At 42.8% G+C, this 22,476-nt stretch overlaps 1 protein-coding gene across 2 annotated transcripts in view; it reads right to left on the reverse strand.

Moving 5' to 3' along the window:
• FANCM (FA complementation group M) overlaps nt 1-22,476 on the reverse strand; it is a 666,273-nt gene that overhangs the window by 269,933 nt on the left and 373,864 nt on the right. For both annotated transcript variants that reach the window (XM_069208717.1, XM_069208718.1), the window contains exon 12: nt 7,931-8,144. In XM_069208717.1, coding sequence (XP_069064818.1) covers nt 7,931-8,144 — 214 coding nt within the window. The remainder of the gene's footprint in view (nt 1-7,930; nt 8,145-22,476) is intronic.

Raw genomic sequence — 22,476 nt, forward strand, 5'->3', positions numbered from 1 at the left:
ACTCACTACCTCCTGTATTCTACCTGTGCATCATAGGGCCTTGTGCTCCCTTACAGCCAACTCACATTTTCTTGTGATTACCCACACCAATGTACAGTGCCCGGCTTTTCTGTCGCCGTGCTGAGACTCTGTAAGTATATGCATAAATACCCACCTTGGTGGTGACCAATTTAATCCATAAAAGAGACAAAGTTCAAAGGTAACTTTGTTCATGAGATCTAATCCACCACCTGGATCCTAACACGGACACTTGTGATGGGGACCTTAAAGAAAAGTACTACATTGACTGTAATTGGCCATTGTTTGTCAAATGGCGTGCCCTGCATTCCATACAAGCCCATGCTTACGGTTGCTTCATTTGATATGCACTGGTTAAATTATTTTGTGAAATTTTGCCTTTATGGTTTTATTCAAACTATTTTGTGGTTATGAAATACTTCTATTCGTATTGCTTATTTCATGTGTTGATTCTTGCATTGTTAACATTGCTCTTAAAATAAAACTTGAAATTGTCTCATGTTACAAAAAGGATGAAACACGATACTTTTAAGGAGCCTTGGGTTTGTCTTTGCAGTGCCCCTGTGACCAGCCTATTATGAGTTTAGAGTTAGCACGTATAAAAGGCTTTAGCCACTCTCACCACTCAGCCTGTCATGGGATTATTTTACACTGTAGAGATGGAACTGAAAGGTGAAAGAAAAGATTGAGATATGGACACCAAGATAGCAGACAAAGGACCAGACGTAGGAAAGAGAGAGAAAGTGTGTGTCTGCGTGAGGATGAGAAGAACAGATTATCTATTTCGTAGTATTGCAGCAGAAGGACTGAGAGATTTTGCAGAATATATATAACAAAAAGAAAGTTAGTAATAATTTTCTGGATTTTTAGTGACAAGGAAGAAAATAAATGATATGTGTGTTAGAAGCACAGAAAATTTAAAGAAAGATTAAAAGAAAAGAAGATGTAACAAAAGGTGGAAAAGAGAAGGGAGATAAAGGCCTCGGAAAACATCTAAGTGGAGGGCAAGTCAGACCACAAGACACAATATCCAGTAAGGAGATAGAAAGTGAATCAATCAAGAGCAGAGGAGAATTTAGCAAAGTAGTAACGTGTTCAGAACAGTATTGAGATCATCAGTGCTAAAGAAGGAAGAAAAAATCTGAGACCCACCAAGGTAGGGCCATTTGCGATGTAGTTGAAGGATATATAATACGTAGGAACTCGCATAAAAGCCATCTCTAATTACCTTATTACGGTTGAGCTGTGACGTCTCTGGTCACCTGTAATAAGAAAATGGCGTAGCTACTCAAATGTAATTATTTATCACCATTGAACTGTTATGTCATGCCTCCTGCCAGAGGCAGCAGCCAATTAGAAAGGAAGGTCACAAAGCAGAACTGCATCTGCAGTTTAAATAACGAAAACAGACAACGGGTTTTCATTCATCTGTTCTGAGATGAATAGCAATCAGCAGAAAGATATTCATGGCAAAAAGTTTATTTTTCCACGCTATAGGTCCTTATAAGAAAAATAGAACCTCTACAAGTTTCCACACATTAAGAGCTACAGGAGTTCAGCAACCACTCACTAACTGCTTTTGGGTGTGTTTAGTTTCGCACTATTGATTATACAGTTACTGTTCAAGTCTGCTATCTCCTTCATGTGGAACAGCAAGGCACCAAGAACTTCAGCTTTTTCGTGGAAAGAGTGTTGGAGTGAGCATCTATATTATAAGCAACAAAAAACCCTCTGCTGTACATTAAAAGGCTACTGTAGGGCACCTCACAGTTCAATGGCCTTAGAAGTTAACCCAGCCTTCGACCTCTTTCCTGGGACTTGCATTAGCTATATAAAGTGCAGCAAGGGATGCTCGATCCTATATATATTTCAAACAGAATGTGCTGCAGGAAACCTACATGACCTTGGAAAAGTGAGAAATTCAGATAGAGACATATGAAGAGTTGCTAATGGACAAGTCGCTTCAGAATCTGAGACTGAAAGATAGGGAATGGGATAATGGGAGTTTGGACAGAAGGCTGAAAAGACGTTTCACAGGATGGCAGACCTGTAGCACGTCTGAACGAATTAGGGCAAATGTTTGCAACAAGAGCTGCTAAAAAAGAAATGGGAATGATGGGAATAAGTAGATAAATAAGAGACATAAGTGTTTATGTCCTATGCACAAGCAGTAAGGATCGCTTTATGAAACTGGAGATCAAATTCTATAACTGTTTAAAATATAGAAAACTGGAGACTGGCAGGGCAAGAAATAGAAACAAGCCAGCAGGAATAGGGTAAGCAAGATGGGTAGAAAGATGAGCACACTTGTTAGAAATCAAGTAAGTTACAAAAGTAATGGTTGCGATTGTAGAAAAGACTCCAAAGAAGAAGGGAAGAGAATTTTATTTCGTTTAAACTAGAAAAACAGACATTGCGATGTGAGTTGCGGGTGGTAATTACCGTCTGAGTATCCCACCCGGAGCCATGGTTTAGAAGAGGACGGTCCAGTGAGTGGACCTCGTTATTCGGCTTAGATGGCATCTGACCAGTGCTTCGTCAATCAGACCAGGGCCCTCAGACACTAATTGGTGATTTTTGCCTCGGCCACTACTTCATTCACTTGCTAAAAAGTACTTTGCTCTCGGAAATATATATATAAGTATTTTGCCTTTATTCAAAGATTTTTCTCAACACTCGAATATGAACATCCTGCCCGCAGATCGGTGACAATGACACTCGGGATGAGCGCGTGACGTCCCGCACCTTGTTTCTCACGCAGCCCACAGAGGGGTTAATTGGCTGCAAAGCACTCTCGAGCCTCCCACCGTGACTTCAGCTTGTCAATTACTGGAAAAGAGAGCAATCTTTCTTTTCAAAACATTGCTGTCTGTTAAATCGATGCAGAAAAAATGACAGCAAGTCAATTTCGTAAGAAAAGCTAGGATCTGGCGCGGTGCGTAATTACATTTGGTAAATTGCTGAGGAGAAAGGACATATGAACGTCAGAACTCTAGTTCCAGGAGTGCCGTTACAATGCAGTGTTTACTAGTGCATACGTACTTTTACCTTTACTACCCCCGCCTTTCTCACGCACGTTTTTTTTTTTTTTAAATCACACAATTATGTTAATTTTACAAAGTGTCCAGATGCAGGTAAAGGGAGGTAAGGATAATTTTAGGCTTTAGATGAAGGCAATGGTAAAAGGAGGTCATTAAAAACATGGCGGCTGGTGGGGGGGTGGGCGGGGATATACTTCCCATGGCTAGTGAAGGTATCTGCATGGTAAATCATCAAACAACAACAACAGGGAGGGGCATCAGTGGGAGTTTCGGAGAAAAAACTCCTGGTCCTGTGTGTATGGCTCTCAATAGTTACTAAATCAACATAATATACACACAGTTCCAAAACACAAGGGGGTTTCTTTCAGACTAATGGTTCTGTATTAGATGGAAATCAATTTATTTGAAGCAAAAAGCCCTCACTCACCTTCCGGTGACATGCTTCATCATAGGGCTATGCTCCTCGTCAGCCGGGGCTGCAATGCCAGACGGGCCCCACAAGGGGGCTCTTTGCCCGAGATCTTTTGATGATAGTGAACAACGGGTCAAAAAGTATAAGAAGGATTGGTATAAGGGTAGTTAAAAATGCCTAGAGGTAAAAAATACTATTTATTATGATGCTAATACCTCTGACATGATTAAAAACGACATGTGGGGATATAGTAAAATAATGTCTACACTCCACAAATGGCAAAAACTTAATGTAATCACTGAATCTCACAATGGAGACTAGTGTAGGTAAACACAGGATCCCCTGTGTTACTCTTATCTAATAGGTCAACATGTTTCTCGCTGTTTAGTCAATAAATGATCTAGCACGATTCGTCAGGACCTTGACACGTACCTAATCCTTTAAGCAATTAGGGACCCATAATAGGGAAATCAGAAACCCTCCAAATATTAAGGTAGGGCCTCATCGGGGAAAAAACATCAGGCTTGAGAAATCCACTATGGTTTCTGTGTAGAGTCGCCCAATCTGGTAAACCTACATGCACTGAGGGCCCCTGGAACTATAACTCTAAGCCCCTTTGGTCAGCAAGGGCTGAATCTCTTTGGCAAGGATGGATGCATATTCTGCCAGGGTCTGAGTGAAAACTGGAGGAATTCTAAGGGGGATGGAAAATGACAGAAAGGGAAGGAAGTAACCACGATGGACCCCCTGCAGGGCCCACTGGTATGAGGTAACCGCACACCATTTAGGCAGGTAAAAACATATCGTGCCCCATCTTGCTGCAAGTTACTCTAGACAGGGGAATCAAGCAGCCTGGCAGGAGAAGAAGAAGATGAGGACTGCCCATGTTTTTGGTGTCCCTGTCCTTTTCGTCCACCATGCCTTCTAGGGCTGGAAGTGCTAGTGCATGTGCTGAGAAGGATGCCTCTGGTGGTAAACCAGGCCCGGGAGCAACCCCTAAATGTCCAGTATTGTTGACTGAACTAGCAGGTCTGTGAGAGCAAGCCCAAGGAGCAGGGCGTAGCACAGCTATCTTCTAATGACTCTAAAGCTGAATCTGCCTCATCATTCAACAGCTTGGTACTATAAAAAGGCATATCCAAGACAGATTCCCACAAGCATGCATCCAGGCCCGGCATCGTATCACCCACGAGGTGTCCAGCTTGGCCCACAAAATGTATTTCAGCAGAATCCGGTCTGTTGCGGAATGCTAGTGTAAAGGCCATGCAAGGCTTTGACCACCCACAATCAGAGTTTGTTAGGGCTTTATTGAAGAGTAACAAAGTTGATGGGCCTACGTAAAGGCCAGTTTTAGTGTTGTAAGAAGAGGAAGGAGGTTATCAGACTCTGAGTTATCGTCCTCTGTATGGCCATAAGCTTTATCAGGCATGACAGGAGCATTTGTTCTTCCATCTGGGAAAATCTCTGTACCCAAAGAAGAGACTGCATCAAGGGCTTGTCTTCAAAAGGCCTTTAATTTTTCTTCTTATACTTGAATGGTTCCAGCCAACGCAGAGGGCTTCAAAGGAGTTGCTGATAAAAGCTCAATGGGCATTGCCAGTGTCATGTGCAAGGGGATTGACTCCTTGGAGGTCACTGAATTTTATGGAGACGCCTAAGCTGGAGCCTGTGGAGGTGTGACACTGGAAGGTGTCGAAGCAGCTGAAGTTGATGAATGTACATGACAGGATTCACCAAAGTAGGCCAGATGGCTCCAGAGCCACCCTGAAAAGATCTAGCATAATTTCCACCTTCAACTTTTGTAATGCTGGAATTGGCTTAGGCGAAGATAAAGAGCTTGGCATCAGGGAGCCACGTAAAAACTCTGAATGTTCTCAAAGGTTAGGACAATTTCCAAAGAGAAGAGCATTTCTCTTTTCTATGATGGGTTTTTGTGAGTAGACCTTTCCTGATGGCATTAGGATGCATTAAGCAAAATGATTCGGAGGCTGTGTGGTCATATTCGGATTTAAGACACTCTATGCAGGTGTTATGTGGGTCCAACAAGGACATCTTATATAAAATGCAACATGGTTTGAACCCTGAAATGTTAGGAAAAGACATTTAACCAAGTTACAATTGAAAAACTGAGGAATGTTGCTAGTAAAGCACCAAGAAGAGATCCTGACTAGTGTCACTGAGGTAGAGGGAAAACAGGAACCAACATCAGTGTGCTGACTAGTGTTTTATAAACTCTAATGTTGTACATCCAGGGAAGGTGGAGATGTGATGGAGACTGCCTGGCACCACCTGGTGAAGCTGGAGAGCTATTGCTGTGGAAAAGGTTTCTATATCCAGTCTGGTGCCTGGAGGATATTCACAAGGTGCAGAATCTGCAGGATGATGTTTCAATCAGAACTTGCCTAGATGAAGGAGGCTGTGAATCAAATGCTATATTTAGACTTCATGTGTAATGAAGATATTTCATCCCAAAAGCAAACAAAAAGTAATAAACAGAGCTCATGACACAAATGAATTATTTAGACAATGCAGGCAAAATAATTGATTTTTAACACTTGCATATTTAAATAACAGCCCTGAACTGGAATACAATCATTCATAGAGATAAAGATGCCTTTTGGAAAGGGTCGACACTACCTTGCAGTTGTATTACCTCAGGCTTGGGAAGTACAATATGTGAAGTATTTTTGCGACTAATTTGCTAAATTTATTGAGATGAAGTCTAAAGGCCAATGCAGACTAGGTCATAGATTTGCTTCTAGAGATCACTGGCAATCTTATTTTCAAGATTACCTATAATATTGACCATATCATAAAGAAAAGCAACACATTAGGTTTCTCCTAACAGACAGCTTTTAGCTGTCTCGAGGTGAAAGTCTCTTGTGAACATTTCTAAAAACTTAAGTGGGTTTAGAGCCCACCCACTGCTTGGCTTTACTTGGCACTATTGTTTGTTTGCTTCTTTTCCAAGGCTTGCCTTCCTCTTTTTGTGTTTGTCCTTCCCCTGGAGCATAGCCTCATTACCAAAGTTTTGCCTGGATTACTTTTATTCTTCCATTGGTCACATTCAGGAAACTACCTTTTTCTTTTAGCACTCCATGAGTACATGTGTTGTCTAGCTCTCCCTGAGTGCTGCTTCATGACTCCCACAAACGTTTCTCGTGCATTCAGTGTTGCTCAATCACCCCCGCCCAAGCAAGTCCTTTGCTTTCCCACTCAGCCCTCACTTTATCATTTTTATTGGCTTTCCCCTGTACCCACCGTCTAAAATCTCTGATGCTCCTTCACCCCACTGCCAGCTCCCTGTTTCTTAGACTCTACTCCTTCCTCTGTTGCTACCTGAACCCATGAATATATGTAACCTATTTGGGTTTTTCTTAGGACCTAGAGGATGCCATTTTCTGCTGGGCTGCTCCTTTGTGCCGAAAGAGCTTATGCATAATAAAAAAAACATTTTTTATTTAACAATCCAAATTGCATCTGCCATTTTGATCACTAAATAAAGCAAAAAAAGAAAATGGCGTTCCAATTACTTCCTAGGTGCTTGCATTGATGGCGACACGTGTGCACTGAGGGAATGACAAAGGCTCAGTAGCTGTCAACGTGCCTTTTTTTCTCCTTTTTAAGTCTAATGTTAGCCAAGACCTTTTGATTTTCCTAAACTTGTATGCCTAATATACTCAATTATAGGGGCTTTCCGACAGACCTCTTCATTCACTGGTTTGTTATTGTGTCACTCACATTTTTCTTCTACCAACTACTGCATGGGGCTGTTGGTCAGCCCACTTCACCAACCGGCTAACTTCACTGTGAGAGACAGCACTTTGCCTTTTCACAAGGAGCACATCCACATACAGAGTAGTTCTGTTCAGTGCCAGGGACTACTATGGTAAAAGGTGTTTTTTTTTAATTAAATCATGCTTTTGCTTTTAGCCAGTGTGTTTTTTCTGGACTGACGAGGGCCTATCTGCTTTTCCAACAATAACGTTTTGCAAAAACCATGACAAAATAAAACAAACACTTACAAAAACAAAAGGCTGGCAGACAATGCTGGCTTATTGGTGTTGACTATGCTTGTTTTTTTTTGCTGTTGCTGTCTAGTACCCAAAAAAGCATCTTGCTTTTTGCTGATGACATACATCAGACTCGCACTGAATTACTGAAATTGTTTATATATGCTCAAGTGTCTATGAATATAAGAAAATATAAGAATTAACTTTTCTGCGAAGAATATTCTAAATTTGAATTCAAATGTATTTAAAAGAGGAGACATTGAATAAAGATTTTAATACATGCATGCAGACTGAATTATAGGATGCCCTGATGTAAAACCTGTTATTACAAAAACATGGCTGACTGGCTGGTGGCTCGATTTTATTTCAGTGTAACACAGTTATCCATTATAACCTGTTTTAAAGGGGTTGCTTTCACTTAAAAACACAGACAAAACACATCTTACTTGTCCCATTGAAGAGAACGGATTTACGGTGCGCTGAGGATTGCCTGGTGTTGTCTTTTGTTTCATATGATGCTTGGGTGATGTACATTTTGTGCACCGCTGGGTGTAGGCCTTCCGGAACCATGCGAGGACTGTGCGAATTGAAATGAAGCATGGAATTTCCCAAGATGGCTTTATGAATGCTTCTTTTGATGCTCTGGCTTTGATTATAGGTCTGCAGGACAGAAAATGGAAAAACACAGCATGGCCTTAAAATGTCATTCCAGTTAAAGAGGTGTTAAACAACAGCCCGTTGTCAGACAGCGACACAAAAAATTTGTTCAGGGCTAACTTCTTCTAATTTACTTCAGTCAAATTTGGAAAAAAACAAGTAATACTCAACACTGGATGTAATTACCCCCTACCTCTGATATTAGCATGGGATTTATTGGTAACAAAAATTCTACAGGTGACATAAAAATGCTGAAATTACTTTATCATGCTCACCTTTTTAATTAAGTCATTTTTCTTTTGGAAAAATGTATCCTGCATGCAGTGGTCTGTCTAGAAGACATGATAGGTGAACTGATGGACACTTTGTTTTTAATGTGCCGCTTTAAGGGCTACTTCATCTGCATACGACATAAATGGACTAAACATATAATTTAAAAGCAATCATGAGTGGATGCCAACGTACTTCTTTCACCTGACTGATGGACACCATTTTCACTTTTGCTCTTCCTTATAGAGCTGCCAGATTAACTCTAACTATATTTGAAAAAGAGCACAAACGGAGAGTAAGACGATGTCCTCTATACACAGAAAATATGACCTGCCCCTGGCAATGCTAGTCCTTATGCATATTGCCCTGCCGCATCAAGCAGCTGTTCAGACCATGCAGGTTACTGTTACCTACATTCCCTGTTCACAACCACTGCTTACTTAACCACAGCTAAAAGTATCACAATGGCTAACCTGTAAAGATGACACGTTAAGGCAAGACTCAATTTATTTCCTTTTATTAAGGCCCAACCTGGACATAGATCCTTCAACCTCCTCACCGTCCAGCCTCCTTATCTGTTTCTTGCTTAACCATTTGTTTAGAATGCCATGGGATGCCATGACGCAATAAGGGAGAGAACGACAGTGAGGTAGGCATTGAGATGTTTACCAACCACATATAGCACACATATTCCCCTTTATAATAACCATACATCTTCTCCCTTATAATAACAACAAATAGAATAAATTAACAGCACTATTTTGCTAAAGTAATTCTACCACTTAGTAATTAATTTTAAATAAGAACATTTCCATTCTGTTTCTTTGCCTTGATCCTTACATTTCTTCTTACTGTATTATTCTTCATCAACATTTCCTCATTAACATATACAAAATGTGATAAAATCAGTGAATGTTTTAGGGGCAACCACCCTTCCCCCATACTTAGTTGATTTCTTTTTTATACTCCACAGTTATCTTTGTTTATCCTTTTATTCTGAGGAGTGACACTGCTCTCACCTCACCTTTCACTGTGACTTTCACAGTTCATTTCTATGCAATGGTTGTCATCATTCCTGCAATACTCATTCCCTAGGTGAGGTCTATCCATCCCATCACCCCCCCTCCAACCAACTCTTCTTTTTTTTCTTCTCCACCTCCTTACAAGTGGATGAATTACATTTTGCTACGTTCGTCAAATGCCATATTTCTGCATTATTCAACTTGACTGAATTTGTACTGACTTCTATTAATCGGAAGGGACCTTTAAATGTTGAACATTTCTTTTTTCTTAACCCCTGTCCTTTAATCACTACCCAATTACCTACATTAGGTTTGTCAGGCTTCACTCCTCGCTTTTCATCATCATACTTTTTATATGTGTGTTGTGCTTTCTTTATGTTATTTTTTACTTCTTCCAAAGGCCAACAATTTAAACATTTGTTTTTCAATCATACTACATTATCTCTAGTGCATGGTTTCCTTCCTCTAAGTAGTTCAAAGGGACTATAACCAGTGCACGTTGGTGTTATGCATTGAGCTCACATCAATTTCTTCACCTCTAGTTCCCTTTTCTTGAAGTTTTCACAATCCATGCGTAAACTGCGATTAACACCCTATTGAAGCGCTCTACAGCTCCATTTCCCGCCGGATGGTAGAGAGATGCATGCTTCCATTTAATTGTATTCCTTCTTAAGAAACTCTAGAATGTTCCAGCCTTAAATTGTGTCCCTTTGCCACTTAGGAAGACATCTTCTAAAAACTTGAGTACAGACTCAGAATCCACTACACTCGTAAGACAAATCTCTGGTCACTTAGTAAAGCGATCCAGTAACACCACTACATAACAACCACATTCTTTACTATTATCCATCAGACCTAGTATATCTATCGCAAGGTCTTCCCACGGACCTTCTAGACACTTAGTTGGTTCAAGAGGTGGTCTAAATGTTTTCAAGTTTTAGTCTGCTAACATACATTCTCCACACTCTCTCACCATCTTTTCTGTCTGCTTGCCTTTTCCTGGCCACCAGTATAATTATTTGATCCTTATTTTGTTTTTGACAATTCATAAGTGGTCTTCATGGTTTGTGCTCAAAACGTTCCCCTTTAATTCATCCGGAGTTTTCACTCTAGTTCCTCTCAATAAAAAAATCATTCTCCCATGAAATTTTGCCTCTGTGGCCATTCGGTATGCATGTATTCTAGCACTTTACATAAAATGGCATCTTCACCATAAGCTTGTGCCAATTCTTTCTTAGTGATCCCTTCACACTCCAATTTGTCTACGATGGCTACACTATAATCCTCAAATTCACTCATTTTGTTCATACAATTTTGTTTGAGAGGGCATCTACTTAGATAGGTAGCTACTCGATTTACAATTCCATGTGGGTAATCAACTTTATAAGTATAATCTAATAATTGTAACAATAATCTGGCTAATCTAGGAGTTGAATTTACCATCCCTGCCGTAGTAAGTATTTTGGTTAATGGTTTGTGGTCAGTAGTTATCAAGAACTGAGATCCCCACAAATACTGCCTCAATTTATTGATGCCCCACACACATGCTAATAATTATTTTTCTACAGTTGAAAACTTCTCTTCTACAGCTGTTAAGGAACGTGAAGCAAACATGATATATTCCTGTCCATAACCATCCTTTTGGGACAGTACGGCTTCCACCCCCATCCCACTAGCATCAGTAGTTATTATTGTTTCATGTAGGGAATCGAAACCTTGAAGGGGGTACAGCTGTAGAAATATCTTTTTTGATGGATTCAAAATATTCTTGTAGGTTATCGTTCCATTCAAAGGCATTACTGTTTTTTTTTTTAAATACTGGTCCTATCAAAAATGTTTTTGTGGTGAAGTCCTTGACAAATTTCAAGTAAGATTCAGTCAGCCCTAGGAAGGATCTGACCCAATCGTTCAAATTAGGTGCAGGTGCATTGCGAATGGCTTCCAACAATTACAACTTTGGAAGGATTCTTTCACTGCTTATCTCATGTCCAAAATATGTGACTTTATTTTCAGCAATTTTGTACTTACTCATTTCTGTTATCAACCAATTATCACTTAATATTCTTAATATTTCTATTAGTTTCTCATTATGTTCTTGTCTGTCCTTCCCCATAATTATTATATCATCCTGAAAGAACATCACCCCAGGAAGGATCTTAAACTGGTTGTACATGAGCCTCTAAAACAGTGCTTCCACTGTCGCTAGACTGAAAGGCATCCATTTAAATTGAAAGCATCCATATGGTGTTCTCAACGCCGTTAAATGTTTATTATTCTGGGGTAATTGAACCCGATGATATACTGTAGTTAAATCTAGTGTAGAGAACCAGCTGATCCCTTTGGTCATGGCTAACTGTAGGAAAGTAGCCTCTTTCTAGCTTGGTTACCCCCACTTTTGGCCTGTTTGTCAGTGTGCTTGACTGTGTTCGATGGGATTCTGCTAACCAGGACCCCAGGGCTGTACTCTCTCTCTCCTCTAAATTTGGTTGCTGGTATCTTTTTATCCCCACAATTGGCATCCTGTTGCCCCCATGGAAGTCCCTAGTATATGGTACCTAGGTACCCAGGGGATTGGGGATCCCTATGGGCCGCAGCAGTTATTCTGCCACCCATAGGGAGCCCATGCAAAGGTTTCTGCAGGCCTGCCATTGCAGTCTGCGTGAACCGGGTGCACGCACCCGGTTTCACTACAGGTCACTGCACCAGGTCACTGTAAGTCACTCCTATAGCAGGTCCGCTCAGCCCAGAGGGGAGGGTGCAGGTACTTGTGTGTGAGGTCACCCCTGCACTAGCAGAGGTGCCCCCACAAACTCAAGCCCCAGCTTATTGGACTTAGTGAGTGCGGGGATGCCATTTTATATATGTACCGGACATAGGTCACTACCTATGTCCAGCTACATAATGATAACTCCAAACCTGGGCATGTTTGGTATCAAACATGTCTAGATCATACCCCAATACTGTTGCAAGTATTGGAAGTATGATTTCATGCACTCTGGGGGCTCCTAAGAGGACCCCCAGCATTGCTACCACCAGTCTTACAGGGTTTACCGGGCAGCCCAGCTGCTGCCACCACTCAGACAGGTTTCTGCCCTTCAGCTGCAAGCCCAGGAAGGTAGAACAAAGGATTTCCTTTGGGAGAGGAGCAAACACCCTCTCCCTTTGGAAATAGGTGCAACTGGTTTGCTCCCCAAGCCACCTTGAAGGGCACATTTGGTGCCCTCTGTGCATAAACCAGTCCACACCAGTTCAGGGACCCCCCTAGTCAGTGCTCTGGTGCGAAACTGGACAATGGAAAGGGGAGTGACCACTCCTGTGTCCATCACCACCCCAGGGGTGGTGCCCAGAGCTCCTCCAGAGGGTCCCTGGGTTCTGCCATCTTGATTCCAAGGTTGGCAGGGAACTCTGGAAGCATCTGAGTGGCCAGGCTGGGCAGGTGATGTCACAGGCACCCTCTGATAGGTAGTTACCAAGTCCCCTCATTGGGCTATATAGGGTGTTCCTCTGGGGTGGGTCCTCAGATTCGGCTTGCAAGACTCCAGCAGTGCTCCTCTGCAACCTCTGCTTGGACTTCTGGCCTCAGGAACTGCGACTGGACCCTCCAGGAACATACAAGCTGCAGAGCCACAAGGAAGACTCTTCTGCAACATTGTATCCGGAACTCCTACCAGCTTTGAAACATTTCCCCGGCTGTGCATTCTAAGAAGACTGCAACTCTTCAGCCTGCCCAAGAAGAAGAATGAATCTACCTTGCGGTGAAGGCATCACTACCCTGGTACGTGGCTGCATCGACATCTGGCTGCGTGGATCTCCCCTCATCCTGAGTGGCATGAGTCCTGCATCACGAGTGGTAGTCCGGAGAATCTCCCTTGGTCCTCTCTACCAGCTGTTGCACTTTGGTGGTGGTAAGTTCTTTTCACTCCACGGAAGACCGTACCCCCGTGCACCACATCATTTGCAGCTGCCAAGGCTTGTTGCTTCATCTCCAAGGGGAACTTCAGGCGACATGTAGCTCCAGCCCTCCCTCCTGAAACTTCTGGACCTCTGCGTGGTCGTCCGGCGACAGGGGAGCAACTTCTGTGGTGCTGCGTGGGCTGCTTTTGCGACTTCTGTGTCCCTACCCTGTGAGACACCTGTGGGTGCTGCCTCTGCTCCTGTGGGCCTTCTGCGATGCGGAGGGTCCCCTGTGACTCCCCCTCCTGGACCTTGCTGGTCCCCGGCAGCACCTCTTTTCCTCCAACCGAAGAGTTGCCTTTGCCAAGGCCGGCCTGTTGGTGGAAAACCTTCACCGACACACATCTGCAATACAGATTCCAGCATGCGACACCTTTTGCACGCATCAGGAACTCTTCTCCAGCTTCTGTGCTGCAGTGCTGACCTGTCTTCCTTCTTCGTTAACCAACTCCAAAAGGTACCTCTGGGTGGGTAGTATCTCCTACTCCCCCTGGACTCCACAGAACCCTCTGGGCTTGGTCCCTTCTCTCCACAGGTCTCCATCTTCGGTTATCCACTGCTGGTTCTTTGCAGGCTGTTCTGGGTGTCTTCATTTTCTTCTTTTCAACCCTTTGGGGTGGTTTGGGGGAAATCCAGTGTTTTACTCCTGTCTTCCTGATGGGTACTACATTACTAACCTGTGTGGTTTCTTAGTACTTCCAGCTCCCCTTTACACAAGTTACTTACCTAGATGGGGGCCCTGTGTTTGCATTCCACTTTCTTAGTATATGGTTTGGGTTCCCCCTAGGGCTACTGCTACTATTGCATATTGCTATTTTACACTGTTTTCCAACCTTTTAATGCCACTTACTGTTTAAATATTATATATACTGTATATATATATATATATATATATATATATATATATATATATATAGTGTACTTACTTACCTCCTATTGAAGGGTTGCCTCTCTAGTATTTTCTGATACTGTGTTTCAAAAATAAAGTACCTTTATTTTTGTACAACAAAGTGTTTTCTTTCTTGTGTGTATGTACTGTGTGACTGTAGTGGTATTGCATAAGCTTTGCATGTCTCCTATATAAGCCTTGGCTGCTCATCTTCAGCTACCTCTAGAGAGCGTGGCTTCTAGACACTGCCTACACTTCACTGAGAGGGGATACCTGGACCTGGTATAAGTACCACAGATACACCCCACACACCAGGCCAGCTTTCTACACTAACAGTTCACTATTTTTTGGTAGAGGAAATGTATCTACTTACAGGTTAACATTTAAGTGCCTTAAATCTACACATAGGCTTAATTTTCCATTAGATTTTCTTGCCACCACCAAAGGGGATAGCCAATCACTTGATGTTATGTTCTCTATTGTATCAGTTCTACCAATTTATCCAATTCCTTCTTCACATCATCTCTTATGCTAAATGGAATTTTTGTCACCTTGTGTGTTACTGGTTTGTTATCTTTCTTTATAATTATATTATGCTTGAAGCCTTTTAAATAACCTGTTGTGTTAGACAACATCCGTAAACTGTAGGCACAAAGAATGGTTAAAAGAACTTCCAGTAATTAGAACCTCTTCTGGGTTGTTGGGGTCCAACATTATACCCAACTTGCCTTGATCCTTCCCATCCTAGAACGGAAGAACCTTTCTCAACTACATATAACTTGCCCTTAGCCTTTCTACCTTTAAATTCAAACCTGAGTTTACAGAACCCTACCATGGGTATTGGATCTCCAGTGAAGCTTACTGGATGTATATCAGATGGTCCTAGAATATTTCTAAAAAAAAAAAAAAAAAAAAAGATTTGTCTCCTTCCACTCCTTTTGATTTACAATTGTATAGGGTGATCCAGAATCTGCCACTATGTTGAAATAAACACCACCAATCATTACATCATGTGGGTGTTTTCGTAATATCACCTTCTAATCCCAACACATCATAATCTATACATAATATGCATTGTCCATCATCTTTATCCTGTTCTGAATGCATTTAATTATGGATGGATTCTGTTTCCGGAGACACGCTTTAGCAGGTGACCTATGGTACTACTAAGTGAGCATTGTTGTCTCCTTGCATTGCACTTCTTGTCCAATGCTGGGTGGTCTTTGCTCCCACATCTATGACATGCTCTGTCATTGTTTTTATTCTTTTGCGACCCTTTATGTTCTTCTGAGTACTTGACCCTATTTGTGACTTATTTAAATTTTTTCCTTTAGAGTTCATGCTGTCTTTTCCTTTTGATGTTGTTTCTCTAATAATTCCTATATTATCTTTCATATCACATTTGTTTAATGCTGCTTTAGCACAACACTAAGCTAATTCAGCTTGGCTTTTTTTCACTATATTTATTGCCTCTTGAAAGAAAAGAGTCTCCATTGGCCCAGAGTCATGCTTGAACATGTGGTTCATTCATATGCATGACAATTTTAATTAATTCATTGAGAAGACTCCCAAATCTACATGGAATTGGCAATTCTTTTTTTTTTTTTTTAACTCTGCAACAAAGTCATCAATCAATTTGTGTGTGCCCTGACTGCGTTGAAAGACAATAAATCTGTCTACTGACACAAACAGATGGTGAGAAGTACAGGTCAAGATCTTCTAATACATGTTTTAATACATCCATATCATCATTGGCCCTAGTTTTCTTTTCAATCTGTTCATATAATCTTAAACCCTCTGGAACCAAAGTATGCAATAATAGTTTTGTCTTCTTTTAAGCTGATCACCCCTCTTCATTGACTTCTTCTAAAGTTGCAATATAATTTAAAAAATAAGCTTTCCGTGGAGGCCATTTAATATGTGGCTCCTCAGGACATACTAAAAGGGTTGTGGTGACAGAAGTTGACGATTCTGTGCTTACATGTTGAATTATTGCATCTAAGATGCATTCTATCAAATGCGATAATTCCCAGTCATCGACAATGCTCTGGTATTTATAGGTTGTGCTGGTTACTTGGTTTTAGATGTAAAAGGTGTGTGGATCACTGTACCCACAAATGCAAGATTGAGTTATTTAAATAAATGTGTGGATCATCGTGTCCGTACAGTAACGGTAATATTAAGCATTGGTGTGCGGATCACCATGTTTACAATGCTATTGTGTTTTATTTGCAAAGGCGTGGGAATCACTGTATACACAATGCAAGCGTATAGTATTATAAACAGTGTGTGAATCACCACGTTCTCTGTGCACATCTATAATGCAGCAGTGTACACTCCTTGTAGTATAAGGTGTGTGGATCAACATGTAAACAGTACTTCCATCATGGATGCCAGGTTACGTCGCTATGCTAGATTTCCCGTGTGTGTGTGACATATTTCCTCAGTTTCCTCCCTTATGGGTGTAGCGTGCACCACACCCAGGTAAATTTACTTCAATCCAGATAGTAAAATCCACTAAAGGTTAATAAATCTTTTTCCAGCTGCGCTGTATTATATACATTTGCAGTACCTGAAGTGGCAGTTTTTAATTTTGTGCCACTTAATATGCTCATAAGCGAAAGCAGCTGCATGCATGCTGTAGGACGGGGCCAATCATCGCCACGTGTAAAGATGACTCGTAAGGCATGACTTGATTTATTTTCTGTTTATTTAGGCCTCAATCTGGACATCTATTCTTCAACCACCTCACCGCCCGGTCACCTTGTCAGTTTCTCGCTTAACCGTGCGTGTAGAATGCCATGGGATGCCACAACGCAATAAGAGAGAGAACAGCAGAGTGAGGTAGGCAGTAAGATGTTTACCAACCACATATACCACACCTTCTCCCTACCTATCAAATGTCTTATCTAGAGTGAGCAGTCTTAACAAAAAGACACTCACTCTCCACATAAGACATCCACTGCCTCATGCTTTAGCACACTTCACTCTTCTGAGACAGCATGCTGTCAGAACTCAAACTTCATCAAATAACCTATCTTTAATTAAATGTCATTCACCCCTCTTTGCAGCCTTTGACGCACAGATGATGCTACTTCTTTTTCATTCCATTGTTCCTTGGCAACTCCAGAAAATACTTGCATGATTTATATCTAATCCATCAGACCTGTCCGTTGTGTCCTTTTTGCTGGTACCTGGAGTGATTTATTTTTTTATTTTTTTGGGTGGAGTGCAGGGGGCTCCAAGTATTATTAACTATTTTTGTCAGCGTGAATCACAAAGTCACTAAATAAACCTGTGCACAATCCCCCTTGTAGCTAAAGCACAGTACAGCCAGGCTTAACTCAGAGGTAATGTGTAATGTATTTACGAATTGCTCAAACAGTAACAATGCAAACACACAACACAAAAACAATCCCAAACAAACAAAACAGGGTAAAATGTAATCAATAAAATGACACCAAAACGACAAAAATCCAATAAGCAGAACTGAAGTTATAATTAAAAATATGGTCAAAAAAGCAGAAAGGGCCAACTGTGGGTATCTGGTCACACTAGACAGGGTCAAAAGTAAGGCCGACTGCAATGGATCACCGGTTGGGTACAGGGATCATGGTTCATCCCGGAGTAAAGTTTACTTTCTGATTTAGAAACTTTTATGGAGAAAAAGTGTTTGTTGACAAGTCGTCAGCATGGCAAGCTGGATCAGAAGTGAGGATCGATGACGGTAGGCTGCTGAAGAGCAGGGTCCCTGTGCAGTCATCACTGAAGGCGGGAAAGCTTAAGCGGGCAAAGTCCATGCCCAGGAAGGTCTCAATGTCGACCCCAGTGAAGCTCTCTACATTTGAACTTAGAACCTTTTCTTGAAGGTAGATCCAATTTAGCGTTGAGACCGACGGGCAATTTGATGTCGACGGCTGTGTCTTCGACAGTGACCCTGGTCTCCGATGGTTCTTCAGGCAGAATGTTCTTGTAGTTTGGGGACAGGAGGAGTACTGTTTAACACTCTAACACCAGCCAAGGGTCCAGAACATGTGGGCACCACTTGTGGGTTAGGACTCACTCCAACTGAGTCCAGCAAGCAGGGTCCAGGGCAGGTCCAGTTGGAACTGGTCAGCTAGGCAGTCGAAGGGAGAGAGGTCTCAAAGCTTGTTGTGTCCCTCTAGCTCAAACAGGTCAGCCAACTGACCCTTGGAATCACTTCTGGGAGCCTGATTTCAAGTCAAGCAGGTCGAGTCTTCTTTCAGGTTCTTCAGACAGCAGGACAGACCTTTTGATCGTGGACATGTCCAGGAGTGTTCTGAGGAGAGGTCTGTGGGGTCCACGTTTATGCCCAGTGCCAGCCTGTGGGTGAAGGACAATCTTTTGTCCGCTCCCTAAACCAGTTCCTGCCAGTTCTTCCCCTCTCACTGGTTTTCAAGGCAGGAGATCCCACACCCAGAACCCTTATTTCACTGTCTGAGAGGAATACAAATCTCACCACAGGGGGGTCACCAGGGGACAGTTGGACACTGTCAGGAAAGACTTTTGGGATTGGTCAGGAAATTGTCTAAGAGTGTAATAACCAAAATAGTAATATAAAATCCAACTTTACCATCACGTTCAATTTTAAATTACCATTAAATCAAGTCCTTGGATAATTTTTCTAGCTAGTTCCAAATGGAATTTAGCAGTAATTAAATGTAATAGTGTAAACCAGTATGAACCTATGAGAGAGCCAGACTTGCCATAGTGTAAAACAACCTGGGAGGTTTTTCACTGCCAGGACAATGTCAAATATTAAGTATACAAGTCCTACCTTTAAATACCATGCACCCTGCTGTAAAAGGCTGTAAGAAGATGGCTCTCTATACGATGCACTAAAAAGAAGTTATCCGTGAAGAGAGCCCAGTGGATCATCAATTGGTTTGCAGAGGCAAAAGTAGAGAAGACTAGTGCTCTATTTTGTGGTAGTATCAGCGAGCAGTTACACTTATTGCAGGGTACTGCTAAGCATCTGTTGTATTCATGAGCCAATAAATGAAACAATAAATGAGACACACTCAAAGAATAAATCCAAGACCAACTTAGAAACTTAACACTTATTTTAATATATACTTTAAACCCAAGAACTTCGTTATAAGTTAAGTACATTTTCAAACATAAATACTTTTTAGTTAGAAAATCAACAATTTTGGAGTTCTTCAATGTTAATCTATGGAAGGAAAACACATTCAGCATAACAAGCACTTATTGAGGACTATCAGGACCAATACTGTAGACTAAGGTAAGTACTGGGCAAGGGTCAGGATCACACCAACAGATCACTCCGGGCAGCACAGATGCGGCTGGGGGCAGAGGCACAATACGCGTCAAGTGCCCAATGTATTTAAATAGGGATTAGTCTCTGTGAATTTTGGCTGCAGGCTCCAGCTGGGGGGCCAGTTGGGGGCAACCAACAGGTAGATCACAAACGCGGGGTGCTCAGGGATGTAGGTGCACCTTCAGTCTTCTTCACCAGGGCTCAGGGGCGACGGATGCAGGGGTGTCCTTAAGAGTTGAGTTTCCTTGTCCAGGAGCACTCGTGATTGGGGAGTCCTGTGGTCTGAGACTGCAGGTGTTTTCAGGACTCCATGAGGTGTGAAGCCATAGTGGACTCGAGCTCAGGAGAGCTAGGGGACGTCGTTGACACCAAGGGTCTACTTCAACTCGGGCCTGTGGTAACAGGTGCAGCAGTTGCTCTTTAGATGTTGGGTTTCCCTCACCCAGAGGCTGCAGGAGAGGGGGGTCTGCATGCAGAGGCTGCAGGTGACTTCAGGGAGTCCAGGAGGGGTGAAACCACAATGGACTAGGACTCTGGATAGCTAGGAGACCTTGCTGGCACCAGAGCTCCACTCCCACTTGGGTCGGGGACTGTGGGTGCAGTGGTGTCTTCAGGGGTCAGGTCTTTGGGGTTCCGGATGCTGCAAGTCCTTTCCTTGGAGTTGGTTAGAGAGCAGGCCTGCTGCTCATGGGAGACTTGAGTCTTTTTCAAAGGTAGGCAGTCCTCCCAGGTTTCTGGAGGTTCAGATGCAAGACGAGACTTCATTTGGTGCAGAGCCCGTCAAGGAGTGCAGATAGGCCAGCGGGGTTGGTACCAGGTCTGCTGCTTCTTCTCCTCTTCTGCTGGTGCGTCTCTTCTTTGCCCTTTTCTTCTTAGGTCGTTAGGATATGAGTTCTAAGGTTCAGGGGTGCCAACCAAATACTCAATTTAGGGGTGTTATAGGGAGTGCCAGGTTGCAGCCAATGGGCTGACCATCTTTAGGCTGACTACACTCTTTCTATGACCACTTCCGCTGGTAAGTGGGTATAACCCTAGCCATAGTGGCCTAATTCCTTCCAAACCAAGATGGAGGAATTAAAAAAGCAGTGTCCACTTCAGCTCATCCACTTTAGTGGTGGGACTAGCATGAAGTGGGCACAACTCCTAATCTGCCTAATTTCCCCATCTGTCTTGCCGCCTAAAGTGGGGTCAGGACAGGGGGGTTGATCATCTCCGCCATTTGGAGAATCCTGGGTCACATTATAAAAGAGGCTAGGCCTTTGAAGCTTCCAGTCCTAGAATGCCCATCCTGCCTGGAGGAGGTGTTAACACCCCCGCTCAGAGCTGGCTTTTGCCTCTAGACCCCGAGTGAGTTGGCTCTCCCCTTAGGGGGTAGGTGCGGCTCATGGTGCTGTAAAGGGGCGGAGAAGCACGGAAACCAGGGGGGTAGAGACATGAGGGACAAAAAAATGGAAAACATTAAATAAAAAAATAAAAAATAATAAATAAATTAAAAAAAATTAAACCGTACCTGACTCCCTGCCAATGAGCCGCTATTCTGGCTCCACTTGCAGGCACAGGCTCCCAGCCTGCCCTGTGACTAATCCTAACTCTGCTCTGATGCTGCTAGCAGCATGAAAGCAGCGTTAGGATTGGCCGGAGCTTGGGCTCCCAGGCAGACTGGGAGCCTGGGCCTGCTGTCTCTAACCCGGCAACACAGTGCCGGGTTAGAGAGTGCTAAGTGCGCATGTGTGTTTGGCTGGCCTGAGATACCCGGCCACACACACTTGCCTGTTGAGTGGAGTGTACAGCTCTCCCCCTCCTTCCCTGTCATCGTTCAAGGCCCTGACCCTTTAAAAATAGAACGATAATAAACGTTGTTTATTATTGTTTTATTTATAAAGGTTTGCTACTCCTGGCGGGGGCAATTCTCCATCATAGCAGAGGAGCCGCCGCTGTTAGGGGTCAGAAACGGGGCTAAGGTGGCTGAGCTTGGTCAGGACCACTCAGTTAACACACTAGTAGCTATTAGGCTTGCAATTCTGGGTGCATGTATTTGTGCATCCAACACTGGCATCAGTGTGGGTTCACCAATACGAGATACTTGATACCAAACATCCCTATCTTCAGTGAAGCCATCATGCAGCTGGGGAACTTGTAGTGACCAGTGCCTAGTATATGTGTTTAAAATGGCTTCCCTAGATATTTACTATGTCTGAGAATCGACAAAGACATAGCAGGGGCATTTCAGCCTTAGGTCTTTAAGACCTGCTAGAGGGATGACTTACATATATTATATGCAGTGGTAGAGGACATGGCACACAGGATGTGTGCCATGTTGTGTTTTACATTTTGTGAGCACCTTGTCACGCAGCTTGGAATGGCAGTCTGCGTAAGGATGGTGCTGGGTCTCTCAGAGTGACACAAGTCGTGGTGCAGCTCTGAGGGGCCCTCTTCAGTACCCATGCCCTTTTTACCAGGGGGACCATTTACTAGGGAATTAAAGGGGCTGAAGAGTCTGGACACTTGGGGATCAAGTGACCAGGTGCCTTGTTTTAGAGAAGGAACACTGGCACTGGGGACCTGGTTAGCAGGAACCCAGTGCACGTCAGTCAGTTGCATCTACAAACTAGGCAAAAAGATGTGGGGGGGGGGAAGGTACTGCAACCAGAACCCAGCTCCCTACAAGGGCTTTTAAGACTTACTTTGAGGGTGACACATAAAAAGGAACGTTCTAAGCCTGCAAAAATAAACATGTTCGGCCAGGTGGAAAGGGCAGTTTAAAACTGTACACCCAGGTTGCTGTAGCAGCCCTAGAAACATGCTTTGAAGGGCTACTTAAGTGTGTGGCACAATGAGTGCTGCAGCCTGCTAGCAGCATTTAATTCACTGGCCCTGGGTACAGGTAGTAACATATAT

Source organism: Pleurodeles waltl, chromosome 9, assembly GCF_031143425.1.
Source record: "Pleurodeles waltl isolate 20211129_DDA chromosome 9, aPleWal1.hap1.20221129, whole genome shotgun sequence".
Taxonomy (NCBI): domain Eukaryota; kingdom Metazoa; phylum Chordata; class Amphibia; order Caudata; family Salamandridae; genus Pleurodeles; species Pleurodeles waltl.